We start from the raw sequence: 16,828 nt of genomic DNA on the forward strand, positions 1-16,828 counted from the left end.
ATAGAATACATGCGTTTTTGACTCGCCGTAAGGTGCAGATGGCCTTTTTACAGGAATCGCACATGGTGGCTGGGGAAATAGTGAAACTTAGGAAAAAGTGGAGGGGGCAGGTGTTCTCTACCTCTTATTCGGGCTACGCTAGGGGTGCTACGATATGGGTACGGCATGGGGTACCTTTTGTGGCGCATGATCAAAAAATTGGCAGAGAGGGCAGATATGTCTTTGTGCAGGGGACATTAGATGGACAAATGGTGGTGCTAGGATCCATCTACACCCCTAATTTTGACCAGGACAAGTACTGGGACGTGCTCAGCGGTGCACTCACGGGATGGGACACGTGCCCCTGGATCTTGGGAGGGGACTGTAATTCGATAGTGGATATCACATTAGACAGATCGCACCTGCCTCTGCGCGGTGCAGGGGTACTTAAGCAATCAGAAGCGCTGGTACGCTGGATAACGGGCTGGAGACTCTATGATGTGTGGAGGATGCGGAATCGAGAACACCGGGAATACTCATTTTATTCAGCAGTGCACTCCCTACATACTAGGATAGACAGGATACTTTGCTCTGCAGGTATTACACATCGGGTGCTTCACTCTACGTACTTACCCAAAACATTCTCCGACCATAACCCACTGGAGGTCACCATCACATGGGGTAGGATACCTTCACCGGTCCCCACATGGCACCTGTGGCCACAGTTGCTGGAAGATACGGTATTCCGCACAGACATATTACATACGATAGAGCAGTACTTCACCGAAAACAGCGGCACTGCGACCAACAGATTGATAGAATGGGACGCATTCAAGGCAGTGTTGCGGGGTAAGGCGATCAGCGCAACAGTAGAATTACATAGGTTACTGGTAGACAGCAAAACGGAGAGGGGCAGGCTAGAACAGCTAGCAACGACGGATGACGCACACTCAGGTGCACTTCAAGAAAAGCGGATTGTGCATGCTGAACTGTTGGAATCTCTTAGGCACATAGATTATTAGGAATACACTAGACGTACACATTCAGAAGCAGACAAGGCAGGCACCATGCTAGCCAGACTTCTCCGTGATACCCCTCCCACGATAGTAATAACTGAAATCACTCAGGCTGATGGCGCAAGCCTATGCACACAGGGAGAGATTAATGAGGCCTTTAAAACATACTACGCCTCTTTATATGCTGTACCGGAAGGCGACACCCGCGGACCGAACATATGTTTTCCTATCCACCTTGACCTTCCCCTCACGGAAACCAGCGGCACAAAAAGACTCCATAACCCCACAGGAGATAAAGGTCGCTATGAAGGTACTCCCTTGTAATAAGACCCCTGGTAGGGATGGTCTACCCATTGAATTTTACACCACATACGCAGAGACATTAGTACCCAAACTAACAGACTTATACAAGTCAATCTGGAAGGAAGGTGCACTGCCTCTTACCACCGCGCAAGCACTGGTAATATCACTGCCTAAGCCAGGCAGGGATCACACTGACATGGCTAACTATCGCTTCTACCTACTGAGTACAAAATACTGAGTAAAAGTGCTGGTCAATAGATTGCAGCCCTTCTTACGCCACCTGATCCATGTGGATCAGACAGGGTTTGTACCGGCGCGTAGCACCTCCTTGAATATTCGGAAATTGCACCACTTAATGTCGGAGGCGCCGCAGTTATTTCCACACGCAGCATGCCTCTCTCTAGACCTTAAGCAGGCATTCGATTTGATTCTTTGGGAATACATGTTTAGGACACTCCCGCGCTTTGGGATACCCGATAACTACATAGCGTGGCTGAGGCTACTTTACATGGAACCGACAGCGAGAACAAGGACCGGTAGACACATCTCGGCGTATATAGGATACACCGGGGAACGAGACAGGGTTGTCCGTTATCACCTCTGATTTTCATATTAGCACGGGAATCCCTAACCAATGCGCTACGGCAGAACTTGCAAGATATGGGGATATCACTTAGACACACTACGCACCTTTTATCGGCATATGCCGATTATATAATTATCTATCTCAGGGACCTCCGGCAACCTCTAGCTCCGCTCTACGACCTGTTTCAATCCTTTGAGATCATGTCGGGCCTTGCTGTAAATATAACCAAATCACAGGCCTTTTTCTTTACTAATCATGACGTCACTGCAGAAGCGGGATTTGGGGACGCCTCATTACAAGTTGCCCCCACTACATTTAAATACTTGGGCATCCTGGTGTATAGGACAAACGATATGTTGGAGGGTAATCTTGGTAAGGCTATACGATCCCTGCGTTCCAACCTAACTTTCTGGATGTCCTTGCCCTTATCCGTTATGGGGAGGGCCGCAATAGCGAAAATGCTGGTCCGGCCACGCCTGCTTTATTTCTTTACGAATTTGCCCCTAATAGTGCCACTCTCCACATTTCGAATGTTGAACACATTGCTCATAGACTTCATTTGGGGCACAGGGAGACGGCGAATTAGTTTGAAGAAATTACAAGTAGATACAGGTAAGGGGGGGTTAGGAGTTCCTGACTTCCGTGCATATTATTACGCCTGCCAACTGCAATGGCTTTCCTACTGGACAGCAGGCCACAATCTCCACGAAATAGGATACACCACAACTGATTTTGACAATGGTGCCCTACACACTCTTTTACTACCCAGCTACAAATTGCGCAAAGACTTACTTACACTACTAACCACTGCATTGACGTTCTGGAAGGCGGCACTTCGATACATAAAAACACCATCCACATATGCGAGCAATATACCTCTTCTGGGCATACCGCTTGCCGCTGGTAACCTCATGCAACGTAAACTGCTACCATGGACGGACTCTGGCGTGACATCGGTGGCAGACCTCTTTAGTCACGAACTCCTGATGAATCATGACACTTTCGTTCATGAGACAGGTGCACCGCAACACTTGTTTTTAACACACGCTGCTCTCCTACGGTACATTAAGAAATACTGGGCACCACGAGGCCAGGAACCCGACCAAAATGAACTGGTGAAATTGGTACATTATATGGGGAGAGGACGGCACTTGATCTGTGGATATATCATGGGATCAGCGCCCACACTAGGATGAACCTAGACTCACTGCGTGTTGTCTGGGAGGAGGAGATAGGCCGGGACCTGTCGGATATTGAATGGGCTAAGATTATAGAGCACCCAAAAAAGGTTTCCCGAAACTCGATATTCAAGTTTATTCAAACCATGATACTGCACCAAGCATATCTGGCCCCAGATCGGCTGGATAAGATGTTCCCCCAGACGCAGCACTTGTGCCCACGATGCCATGTCCCGGGAGCGGGATTATTACATATGCTGTGGAAATGCCCCTCACTGGTAGAATATTGGGTCACGATTAGAGAACTTACTGAAGCAGCAACGCAAATTACATTACACGGAACTGTGGAGGAATGTCTACTAGGCTTACGACAGAATAGATCTAAACACAAGGTACAGTTTCGCTTCATTGACCCAGCGTTACTACTGGCTTGTAGAAATATCACAATGCGCTGGAAATTTAACAGGCCCCCTGAGATACATAAATGGCACACGGAAATGATAAAATGGAGTAGTGCAGAAGGCGTAGCGCTGCGCAGAGAGGAGGCGAGAGGGCTACGAAAAACACAGATAGCCATAGAATGGGAGGCAATGCTGGAGGCGCTCAAATCAGAGGAACATAATGTGTTAGTCTAATGTTCGTAATGTGTGTAAAAATGTTTGTAAGTTGCCCACACCTGACGGCCCAATGGAAAATATGGATGTGGTACGCAGTTGTATGTAAATTAATATACTTAGAATGCAAATGTACAGACACGGATATTGCTCTTGGAATGTGACCACAGTTACAGAGGGTGGGGGGAGGGATATGTTGGGGTAGTTCTGTATAATCTTTGTATTTACGAAATACGAACCACTGATGTGTATTACATTGTGGCGAACATAACATTGATCATATATAAATTGTATGCTGGATTTGTATGTCCATTCTACAAGATTATGCACGGAAATTGAAAATTCAATAAAATGTGTTTAAAAAAATATATATACTGTCGCTAAGCATTTTGTAAACACTCTTGGAGCCGTGGTAACCCCAAAGGGCAAAACCTTGAATTGGTAGTGTTGACCTTCTATTGTGAACCTGAGGTATTTTCTGTGGGCTGGATGGATGGGTATGTGAAAATACGCATCTTTGAGGTCTAGGGTTGCTAGGAAATCTCCTTGTTGAAGCAACAGGAGCAATTGTTGTAATGTGATCATATGAAAGTGCTCCGATAGTATGTATTGATTTAGGGGTCTGAGGTCCAATATTGGTCTGAGGGAACCATCCTTCTTGGGAATAAGGAAGTATAGGGAGTACATTCCTGTCCCTTGATGTTGGAAAGGGACTTGTTCTATGGCCCCCTTTTCTAGCATGCAGTTCACCTCTTGTTGTAGCAGGGTGATGTGTTCCTTGGACATTGGACGATGTCTGGGTGGTATGTTTGGTGGTGTGGAAGTCAGTTCTAGGCAATAGCCAGACTGGATAATTTCTCTCACCCACCTTTCTGTGGTAATTGCGTTCCAGACAGGCAGGAACTGTTGGAGTCTGCCTCCGACCGGTGTTTGGTGGTCTGGAGGTAGCGTAAAGAAGTCACTGTTTTGTGGCCGTGGAGGCTCTGGTGTTATTGCCTCTGTGTCCTCTTCCCTTATTGTTGTTTCCCCTGTAACCTCCTCTGTTTGTGTTCTTGTTGAAGGAACCTTGTGTGTTACTTTTGTATGAGGCAGATGTTTGTGAGGTATTTGCTCGTGTAGTTGCTCTGTATGAGGAGCGACGAAAGGAGCCTCTATGTTGCTGAAATTGCAAAGCCCCCTTTGATTTTGCGGTCTCTGTGTCCTTTTTCATTTTATCCAAAATGGTGTCGACAGCAGGACCAAATAGAAAATCCTGATTCACAGGCTGGTTAAGAATGGTGGATTGCACCTCATTTTTAAAACCAGAAATACGCAGCCATGCATGTCTGCGTAGTAGGACGCTAGTGTTGATTGACCTAGCTGCCGTGTCTACTGCGTTAAGCGCGCATTTGATGGAGGCGTTTGTTATGAATTTTCCCTCTTGTATAAGATCTTGGGCTTGTGCTTTGAAAGGCTCAGGTAGGTGTTGCATTAGGCTTTCTAACTGATCATAATGCGCCCTGTCGTAACGAGCCAGTAGGGCTTGTGTATTAGCAATCCTCCATGGGTTGGAGGCTTGTGCTGCTACCCTTTTGCCTGATGCCTCTAGTATTTGTGACTCCTTGTCGGGGGGAGGTGCTTCCCCAGTGGTTTGGGAGTTGGCTCTTTTCCGTGCATTGGCAACTACCAGGGAGTCTAGAAGTAACTGCCCTCTGATGTAGGTAGGGTCTGTAGGAGCTGCCCTATACTTCTTTTCTATTCTGGGGTTGTTTACCCGTTCTCTGGCTGTATCCTTAAATATGTCAGGTGCATGTTTCAGAACTCCTTTTAACATGGGAAGTTTTTGGACACATTTTTCTGATGTAGGGAAGGTGTCAAACAATAAGTCTTCCTCAACAGGGTCGTTATGCATATCTACGTTGTGGATTTGTGCAGCCCTGTCTATAAGTTGATTAAAGACTATGGTGTCATCAGTAGGTGACGGCTTAGTAGGATAAGAGGGTATATCAGGGATGGGATGGGTGTTGTAAGGGTCTGTTGGCTCTTCCCATGGTTCCTCTTGTTGTTCAGGATCTTGTGGGAAGTCATATTGAGGCTGTGGCTCATCCCCCGTGTTACCTTCATTGTCCCCATGGTGAGAAGGAGAATAAGGAGAGTAGGGAATAAAAGGTGTAGTATTTATTTATTTATAAAATTTCTATAGCGCACAAATACCTTCCGGTGTCTCGGCGCTGAAGTTCACAGATTGCAGAGGGTTTCCATTGACAATTTACTGATTAAAAAGCCAGGTTTTAAGGTGTTGGCATGATAGGCTGAAAAGGAATGAAGGGTTTAGAGGGAGAAGTCCCAAAGTCCTTTTTCTTTAATGGAATAGGGGACTGAGGTTCAAAATCCAAAGGCCTCTTTTTTCTATGCAGATTGGTAACTTTACCATTCTCTGGGTTAATGTATATCTTTGCCTGGTCGTCAGAGGGATCTGGGTGGAAGAGTTCTTCCTCTACAGTCCTGGGTTGAGTGTTAGATTTTGGTTTTTCGACGACTTTTGGCTTAGTAACAGATTTTTTAGGCTAGGGGCCTTTTTTTCGGGTCGACCGGAACTTTCGGTTCAACGCGTTTTTTGTGCTCCGTAGGTTTCTTTGGAGGAGTGTCCTTTTCCGAGTCGATGTTCTTTTTCGGATCAACTGGTGACTTTGGCTTTTTTGGATGAGTGTCTTTTCCGAGTCGATGGTATTTTTCGGATCGACTGGTGTCTTTGGAGCCGGTGTCGTCGGGTCAACAGGCTTTTCCGGCCTTGGTGCAGGTTTCGGTACGGCACCCTTTGCCGGGTCGACAGACTTTGGAACAGTAAGCCTGTTCGGGTCAGCGACCTTTTTTTGGTTCGGCACCATTTGGTTGTGTGCCTTTGTTCGGTTCGACAACCTGTCTTGGGTCGACAATGTTTGGCTGGGCGGCCTTTTTGGGGTCGACAGTCTTTTTTGGCTCGACGCTCTTTGGCTGTACGACCTTTTTCGGTTCGACGCCCTTCGGGTCGACGACCTTCTTTGGCTCTGAAAACTTCTTCGGAACGATGATACTGGGCCCTGGGGTCTCAGAAGGTTTCGCTTTCGCTTTCGATTTCGGAGCCGAGCCGGATGGCGGGGCTTGCAAAACTTTTTTCTGATCTTGGCTAAGGCTTTTGCGATGCCTTGACCGGAGCCTTTGGTAACTGGGTAGTTGGTGTCGGGGGCAAGGTACTCACGATTTGCACTGGTGGGATGTCGTCATCGGAGTCCGAGTAGTCCTCGACGGTGACGATTTCTAGGTCCGAGTCTGGAGCTTCCTGTAAATCCTGGTCATCATCGAAGATGTTGTCCGGGTCCGGTGCCTGTCGCTGCATTTCTTGCCTAGCGGCCCGTCGGTTTTGAATAGTTTTCTTCAATCGAAACTGGGCGCAGGCTGGACAGGTTTCTTCCTTATGGTCTGGGGAAAGGTACGTGTTGCATACTGAGTGCTTATCAGTATGTGGGAACTTGGAGTGGCATTGTGGGCACCTTTTAAACGAGCTTCTTTCCATCGACGGTCGACTCACGTGGCGTCGAAAAGGCCCAACGGCCCGCATCGACGACCGATTCGAGATGGAAGGCTGGATCGAGTAGCGAGGTACCGAGCGAGAACAATACCGTCGAATCGAAGGCCTTTTGGCCTTTAGAAAAGTTTAGTTTTTGATTCCAAAGTTGGAGTATAGGAGGTAGCATCCGAACCCAATGGCGGAAAAAAACAATCTGAGGATGGAGAAGATGCTCATGCACACTGTAGTCCAAGGGAGGAGTCACCTATCTCGTGATACTTCGAAGACTCTTCCAAGACAACAAAGTGCAATCATCCGAACCCTACACTAGGCGGCGATCTATGCACAAGATATGAATTTAGCAGCCCACATGTCTCGAACAGACTGATATTTTTCCCAACATTTACAATGTTTTTAATTTGCTAATAGAAGTAAATCTCTTAAAGTTGCATAGTTCATTAATTAACCTTTGGTTGCATTACTTAATCATTTAAGATGGTCAGACGAATACATTTCTCAAAGACAACATTTAAATAAAATATTTTCCCTAAAATACATTCTGAAAGACAGTCAAGAATTTTCCTTTCCCGTTTATGTAACCACCAACACCTTAATCACAATGTCAGCATTCTATTTGCTTTGATGCAGCTATATGTGGTCCTTAAAGCCTTGTTGTACAAAAAGAGACTTTCAACTTCCAAGGTCGGTAATGCTTATCCTGTGTAACTCCCAGTACTCTAAAACCAGTCACCTTCACATGACACTTCATCCCAAACCAAAGATTGGTGGCTGCACGAACTGATTACGAGTGGCAGAGCTAACATTGACAACATGTGACATTGTAGACCTGCTCAAACTCAGAAAGACCTTGGAGAACTGGAACTTCCAGCCATGAAGGCACAATCTGTTATAACTTTCCATGAATATGTTGCCCAAATGCTAAGAGAAGTAACAATGGCAGCAAGGCCAGAAGCCTAAAACAACCTGGGTACCACTAGGTGGTGTGTGGAAGTGACATTCTTTCTCGCTCAAGAACTACTGTAGAGTAGGACCATAGCAGTAGGCACTATACAAAAACAAGTCTTCATTTACATTTAAGAACACATTGCTTGTGTACTCATCTTTGCAGTAAATATCCTTTGATTTTTGTGAGTTTTATTTGACTTTTTTTGCCAAAGAATGCAAAGTCAGGAGGTAAGGCTCAATGATAACTCTAATGGCATACCAGTCTTTACCTACTGATTTTGTGCTGAAATCAGAATGCGATCTCACGTGTCAAGGGCAGATCACAGACATGCTTAAAGCAGCTTACTATGAACAAGAAACAAAACATGATTATTTTTTAAAACAATTCTAGACAGCATATGGCCTACTTCTACACACATTGAGATGCCAAATTCCAAGCCCGACGTGCCTTTCTTATGCAAAAGAGAGAACATTGACATAGATCTCTTCATTTTCTGTTTCGATTTGCTAAAAAGCAGTGAAAATACTTTAACAAAATGTAAACGAGAAAAAAAAGGCACTGGCAAAAGAACAAACCCTTTCAATGAAATTGCTTTTATAAACTAGCTATTTCTGTACGTACCTCATATTAATATGAAAAGAGTTATTCTTATTAACTTGAAAGCCACCAGACCAAATACAGTTTGGAATATCCATCAGTCGAACACACAGTAACTGGTCATAATCATTCCGGGGCCAATGGAACACAACACTGGAGTCCGGAAGAATTGAAATGTAGGCTTCAGGATTAGAAGTACCCTTGAGAACAAAGGCGATAAAACACTGTTATTCAAGCAGTTTTTCGAATATGAAACTGCAACAAAGCCATTTGGAATTTGTAATTTAAAAAAAACATACTTTATTTACCTGTAAAGCCAAACTTATCATCTTTAAATTAAGATGTTTTATGAATATTCCCCAGCCAAGCTGGATATCCTCCAGTAAATAAAATAATAAAACATGCAGCGTGTCTTTAAACACTAGGTACGCAAAGGCCTCCTGTCTACAGTTAGTTAACCTAAATTTAAGCAATACCTCTCTGCTTTGAAGTGACACATCCCTCTGGCCCTTCACTTTCTCAGACTTTCTTACCACGTATAATTAAGCATGTAACATCACAGAGCAGATAACTCTCCGGAAATGCAGGGAGGGACACATATGAAATCTATAAAAGATCACAATGCTGGGGAACCAATTTACAGGTAAGTAACGTATTCTTCTCTAAAACTTGATTCTCTTATAGTTGAAGGTGCTATTTGAGTAGAATACCAGGCGGTGCATGGCCATAAGATAGAAGAGTTGCCTCATCAGTAAAGCTCGTTTTTCAGAGCCCCTGCAGTATCAGATTTGGCATCAGCATCCAGGCAGTAAGTGCGCAAAAGTTTCTATTAGGGGTGTGTTTACCAAAAATACTGCTGCCATGGTACTCCATTCATCAAATGGGTCATCGCATTTCTGGCAGTTGTTTTTTCTCCATTTAGAACAAAAAGACTAACCATTAATGTGCAGATGGTGGCTTTTGGTCACTGCTTCGCCAGCTAGTACTGTCAAAGGGCCACAAGGAGTAGGGTTGCAGTTTTCAGCATAGTAGTCCTTACCAAAAAGTAGCTGAGCACTCTATTAACAGCTACAGCATAGAGCACAATTTACACGCTAGGCTTAGGCACTTGAAGAACACCGGCAAAGATACTGTTTGGCAGAAGTGGAACTCAGAAACCACCTTTAATATGAACCTTGGGTGCGGCCTGAAAGTTATCTTGTCAGAATGGAGCTTAATTTTAGGCTACTTAACTTGCCAATTATCTTGGCAGAGGCGGCAGCTACCATAAATGTCTTATTCCATGTGAGGAAATTAAGCATCCAGTCATGCACAGGTCCAAATGGGTTCACCTGGAGACTGGTGAACACCACAATGACTTCTCTTCTCAGCGGAGCGCAGGTCTTCTTATTCTTGGAAGCATGCATCTTCCTGTACTGGAATTTTGCTGCCTAGTACACAGGTATAGATGAATGCTAAAGGTCTGACTTGGGTAGGCCAAGCAGGTGGGGTAACGGGTTGAGTAGCTTATTCTACAAATGGTGCATGTGCCCATTTCTTCTTTTAAGTGGCATTGGTAGATCCTGCTGAGAGTTAATAAATACCTCCAGGCACTCTGCAGAGAGACCTAGATGAACAAGTTACTTACCTTCGGTAACGCCCTTTTGGTTTGATACTCTAACTGCAGATTTCTCACCTTATAAAACTACCCCCGGCTGGATAAGGAATGTTATCCCAGCAATGCTCCCGCTTGCCACTGTGGCTCTGCATTGGCTTTGCACCACTGTGGACGTGATGGAGTGAATGGGCATTTAAGCGCCATCCCTGCCATTTAGGTCTGTTTCTTGCTTATGTTTTCCATGCCCTGAGACACAGAGAATGAATAATTGTTGTCATCAGTGTGCAGGTTTTTACTTTGGGACCTTTCTGGAAGCTTAAGGGGTGACTCCACAGAATGGGGATGTGGAATGGGTGTGAGGAATCTCATCAGAAAGAGTGCTACCTAAAGTAACGTATTCTTCTGATGGATTCTTCTAAAGGAAGATTCCCCACTTTAGAATATATATCAAATCAGTACCTCCCAAGGTGGAAGGTCTGTAGAGTGGGCACAGATCAAAACGTTTTGCAGGACCTAACTGGCGAAATGCCCTTTCAAGAAAGTATTGCTTTGTGAACGTCTGTCCCAATGCCCATGTCGCAGCCTGGCAGATGTTAAGGGCAGGCACCCCACACGCCAACGCAATGACCACAGCCTTTGCATTGGTGGACTGGGCTCTCAGACCTGGAGGCTGCTTCTTTGCCAGTGCGTAGAAAATCTTGATGCAGATGACAATCCACCTGTACAGAGTCCTCCTCTATGCAGCCTTCCCTTTTGTTTTGAAGAAACACACAAAAAGGGGTCCAGCCAATCCAGGTTTTCTTCCTCTTTTGAGGAGTGAGTCAGCCAAAAAACGCAGGCAGGGTAATAGATTGCCCAACGTGGAAAGGAGTCACAACTTTAGCCAAGAAAGCTGTCCAAGTCTTCCGAAAAAGGTGGTGTAGGGTGGTTGCACTGATATTGCTTGAAGCTCACTCACACGCACCCATGATGAGGAAGATAGTCTGGAAAGTCAAGTGACACAGTGAGCAGCTATGCATTGGCTCGAAGGGCACGTTCATGAGAAATGTTAAGAGCAAATTAAGGTACAACTGTGGCATCACAAACGTTTTGGGAGAAAACATGTCATCACAACAGGTGAGTTAAAAAGGGAGGGTTGATACGGCAAAAGAAGAAAAGGATGAAATGGTCAACAAATAACCTTTAATAGTCCCCATGGCAAGGCCTTGGTGGGCCAAAGAGAAAACAAAAGAACATCTGACAGCTTGGCTTGTAAAGGATATATTCTGCAGATACGACACAGAGCCATAAATCTGTCCAGGTGCCGAGCATTAATGGACTTTGTGGAAGGGCGTGTGGTGGCGAGGATGCCATTCACGGCCTGAGGCACCAGATCAAATGCAAGTAACTGCTAGTGCTCTATCTCCACACATGGAGGTGTAGACTGCACAGAAAGAACCTTGCCCTGCTGCTGCAACAGAAGAGGCTTTTGAAGTGGAAGCCTAATCAAAGGGCGAATGATCATGCCAAAGGTTCCAGCTAACACATTCTCCTGGCTCAATCCAGAGCCACTATGATAACTTGGACCTGGTTGCTCCAGATCTATTTCAGAACTTAGGGCAAAAGAGGGCAGGTGTATTTCCTAGCGAAAAGCCAGTTCACAAAACCTTTGACATTGTGTTTTCTCAACGGTGGAGAAAAAATCTAGCAACGGTTCTCTCCACTATCAGAAGATGCCTTGCGCCACCTCAGGATGTAGACACCATTAGTGATCTGTTAGACACCATCTGCTTAGCTCGTCCACTCGAGCATTCAATGGCACTTCTAAGTGCTTTGCGACCAGGCAAATGCCCCTATGCGTCAACCAACTTCAGAGATGCAAAGCTGATTAGTACAGACCCAACACCCCACTCCTCCCTGCTTGTTCCAACATCACATGGCAATAGTGTTTTCTGTGAGCCTCCCCTTGATGAATGGCAAGCAAGCCTTCAGCACCTGAAGAATGGCCGACATCTGCAACAGACTGATGTAAAACTAGCCTTCCATCGAAGACCAGAGTAGTCTTATCTCCAGAGGACGTGGATGCACGGCCGGCAAGCCATAGGCAAGCCGGTCCATGCCTGGACAGCACCTAGTGCTAAAACACCTGCCCATTTTTCTCCAGGTAAGACTACTAGTATTATGTACTCGAGAGAGCGCCTTTTAAGCTACAGCAGTAATGTTTTACAATACCCTTTCGCTATGGAGTTTTATGAACTCTATCATAATTATAACTGCATGTGCTCCTCATGTGGTTTTAAGGTCACTCCATTGGTTTCTTCTTCTCACATTGTTACCACCCCCCTAGTCAAATTAAACTCCATCTGTAAAATCTTGCCTCAAGGGCTTTATGATCAATGCTCGCTCACTTATTAAAAATAAAGTTGAAGTTGCGGAATTCATTTTAACTCATGACCCCGATTGGGTATTTATCACAGAAACATAGGCTAGGGGGTTGTCCGGTCCAGATTTGATGGATGCTATCCCACCAGGCTTTACCATCCTTATGAAAGGCAGGATGGGGAGAGTGGGAGGTGGGCGTGCTATCATTTTTTAATCCACCTGTGCCTGTCTTATTGAGCCAGTGCAAAGTTTGACTTTTTGCGAAGCATTACAGTTATTCAGTAAGATCAACTCCATTTGTTAGTTTACTGGGATTCTGGTTTACAGGCCCCCTAGACCTAAGTCCTCTATACAGAAGAGTTTTTACATATTTTAGAACCCCATTTAGGTAAGCATAGTACTACCCTTATTGGGGACTTTAGCTTCCATTTGGAGGATAAGTGTAGAGGTTCACCGGAGTTTAGGTATGTGATGTAAAGTTGTGGATTCTCACAATTAGTCAATGACCCCACACATAGGGCAGACCATACAGTGGATGGAATATTTTCCAATGACGCTGGTGTTAAGGTTCTTACAGCACCGCCATTAATCTGGTCTGACCATTACGTAGTCTCTTTTCTGCTGGATGAGCATCACTCCCAAAAGAACTCTAAATGGCATAGTAATAAAATCTTTCAAAGGAATTGGAAGGAGCTTTCGGAAGAAACGCTATCTCAGGCCCTGAAGGAATGTAGCTGGACAAACCATGACAATGCAGTCTAGGAGGCCGCTGAATTTTCATTGTGGCTCACATCAGCCTTTGACATCGTTGAGCTCATTAAGGAGAGTTGACTCGAAGGAAGTTTCCAACTTCCTCGTGGTCTTCTGAGACGCTTAGACTGATAAGTCAGGACTGTTGTTTCCAAGAAAGGGCATGGTGCAAAAGGTATGATCTGCAGGAGAAAGAGCTATATAGGCCCTCATGAAAGATTACAAAGTGGCCATTAAAGAACAGAAAGCTTGCTTCTGCACTAACAAACTTGAGTTAGCTAAGTCCTCAGGCAAACTTTTTAAATTAATCAATCTGCTCTCTACGCCCACTACACCAGCCAGTAAAGAAGGTACCCAAGAATTCTGTAATAGCCTAGCGAGATTCTTCCAAACCAAAATGTTAAATATATATAGGGAACTTGACTCCCTTAAGGCAAACTCCTGTATCTCTACTTATGAGAACTTGCAGGGGAAAGGTAGCTTACTAGAGGCTAAAGAATATGGTGCTAAACAGAGAGTAGGACTCTCTAGTTTCACTTGCTTGACTCCTAAGTGGAGCTTTATTTTCTTAGTATTCTGACAGGCTCTCCTTCTGAACCACGTCTCCCTAAAGTCCTGCAGCTGGTAGCTAAGACAGTTGTTCCTCATCTTGTAAACCACTATCTAATTCTATAAGCTCAGGGACTTACCCTCAACTGTGGAAAAGAGCTGCTGTTAAGCCTATTCTGTGGATCCCACAGATTTGAAAAACTATAGGCCCATCTCTATACTGCCTACTCCACTTAAAATATTAGAGAGCACCCCAACTTACAATTGGTAGCATATTTGGAGGAGCATGAATTGCTTGATCCCTCTCAATTTGGTTTAAGAACCAATCATGGAAAATAAAATGCTTTGATTTTAGCTGTTGATAACAACCGTTCTGTGGTTGATGCAGGGCAGGCTGCAGCACTGATCCTCTTGGATATTTCAGCAGCTTTCAATACCAGTTCACCTGCCCTGCTGGCTGATCGGCTACGGAATCTGGGGCTGTACGTGTCAGCATTAAATCTCTCAAAATCCTTTCTTAAGGACAGGTCACAGATGATTGTTACGAACCAATTTAGGACTGATCCCATCATTCTGCCAAGTGGGGTGCCTCAGGGCTCCTCCCGGAGCCCAACTTTTTAATCTCTATGTCTCTCCACTGGCTAGGTTGATACGGTTTTTTGGACTGTAGGCCCTATCCTACATTCAATGACAAATGATCATGTTCATCACTAAGGATACGGAGGCCATTGCTGCCAATTTTAGGAAATGTATGCATGCAATAGCTACCTGGATGGGAAGTAACTATGGGTCATATGTATGAAAATGTCCATTTGCGATTCTCAAATAGCGATTTTTTGCAGATCGCTATTTGAGAATCGCAAAAGGCTATGTAGGATTTGCAATAAATTGTGCGAATCCTACATATTCCATATTTACGAATCGCAAATTGCGATTCGCAATTAAGGAATACCTCCCCATTCATTCCTATGGACATCGATGCCCATAGGAATGAATGGGAAGACATTCTCAATTTGCGATTCCCAATTAGAGAATCGCAAATTGCTAATTCAATTTCAAGGGTGTCAAAAGGACACCCTGTTGCACCCTTGAAATGAGCATGGGTGCAGATGTGGCGCACATACATGCCCTAAGGGCATGTATCAGAGTCACATGGCACTTTGAAAAATGCAAAAAAGTGAATTTTTCAAAGAAATCGCAAATTACCACCAACTTGAAGTTGGTGGTAATTTGCGATTTCTAAAGTCCAAATGGCACTTTTTCTGTGCTTCTTACATTGCATTTAAGGAATCGCAATCTGCGATTCCTTAAATGCAATCTCAAAATAGGGAATCGCAAAATTTGTGATTCCTTATTTTGCGATGGGTGTTTTGTGTCATACATTGGACACTGCTGATTTGTGATCGCAAAATTGCCTTCATACATATGGCCCTATCTTAGATTGAATGGGGACAAGATTGAGTTACTATTTTTTGGCAACCAACCCTCCATTTGGAACTATTCCTGATGTTCAGACATATTTGGGGCATTGCCCATTCAGGCAGACTCGAACAAAAATCTGGGAGTACTAGTTGATACAAAGTAATAGTTTAACCTTCAGGTCAATCATACTTTTTCCACTTGTTTTTGGATTATTAGGAACTTGAGGAAGGCGTTTCTTTATATCCCTCTGAAAGCACGCAAGCAAATGAACTCACCGGGCACTTTAATAAAACGATCTCAGAGGTTTTAGACAAGATTGGCCCCCTTAAAACGAAAGCCCAACGAAATGTTCCCTCTAAACAATGGTTCACCCTTAACCTTAATAAAGAAAGGCACTCTCTGAGACTGGCTGAAAGAACTTGGAGACAACACCCTTCCCCTTCCCATCTTGCTCTCCTCAGAAATGCCAGAAAGTCCTACAAAAAACACATCTTTTCTGAGAAAGCCTCTTTCTTTTGTCTTCAACTCTCCGGTGCCAAAAACCGACCTAGGGAACTGTTTAACATTATTAGATATCAAGCCTGTCCTGTAATGCCTAACTCAGTGGCCTCCATTAGCAAATGCGAAGAAATCACCAACTTTTTCAGTGAAAAAATCACCAAAATCGACCACGTTTTCCTCCACCCTCAACCTCCACCCACCCCACAACTCCCCTGGATTCCCACCCCCTATCCTCCTCTCCCTACAAACTCACCTCGGATACCTCCACTCCCCCTCCCACCGCTCATCCCTCCGGATCCTCTCCCCCTTATCCCACCACCTAAAAATAATGCCTCATGGCACAATTTCCTCCACGTCTCTGAACAAGAAGTCTTCAGCATCCTAACTAAACTCAAACCATCCTCCCACACTAAAGACCCTCTCCCGTCCACACTCGTCCAAGATCTCAAACACGTTATTGTCCCCTACTGGACCAACATCATTAACACCTCCCTTGCTACAGGAAATGTGCCCACCTGACTCAACTCGGACAAATCACACCCATCCCCAAAAACCCTAAAGCTGACCCCAATGACCCTAACAATCACCGCCCTATCTCCAATCTCCCACTCCTCTCCAAAGCCCTTGAAAAATGCGCCCTCCTCCAATTTGACAATCACATTGACACATTCAACCTTCTTGACCCCCTTCAATCTGGCTTCCGCAAAGGCTGCAGCACCGAAACCGCACTGCTAAACATAGTAGACGATATTCACTTAGCCCTGGACAAAGGGGAATGCTATCTACGTAATCTCCTTGACCATACTGCTGCATTTGATACAGTCTACCATCCTACCTTACTCAAAACACTCAAAGATCGCTTCGGCATTAATGGCACTGTCC

General features: G+C 44.8%; 1 protein-coding gene across 2 annotated transcripts in view; it reads right to left on the bottom strand.

The window, feature by feature from the left end:
- The window catches only part of VPS13D (vacuolar protein sorting 13 homolog D), a 2,754,556-nt gene that overhangs the window by 798,888 nt on the left and 1,938,840 nt on the right, over window positions 1-16,828 (bottom strand). For both annotated transcript variants that reach the window (XM_086921894.1, XM_086921893.1), the window contains exon 52: window positions 8,791-8,966. In XM_086921894.1, the coding sequence (XP_086778020.1) occupies window positions 8,791-8,966 (176 nt within the window). The remainder of the gene's footprint in view (window positions 1-8,790; window positions 8,967-16,828) is intronic.

This window comes from Lissotriton vulgaris, chromosome 5, assembly GCF_964263255.1.
Source record: "Lissotriton vulgaris chromosome 5, aLisVul1.2, whole genome shotgun sequence".
NCBI lineage: Eukaryota > Metazoa > Chordata > Amphibia > Caudata > Salamandridae > Lissotriton > Lissotriton vulgaris.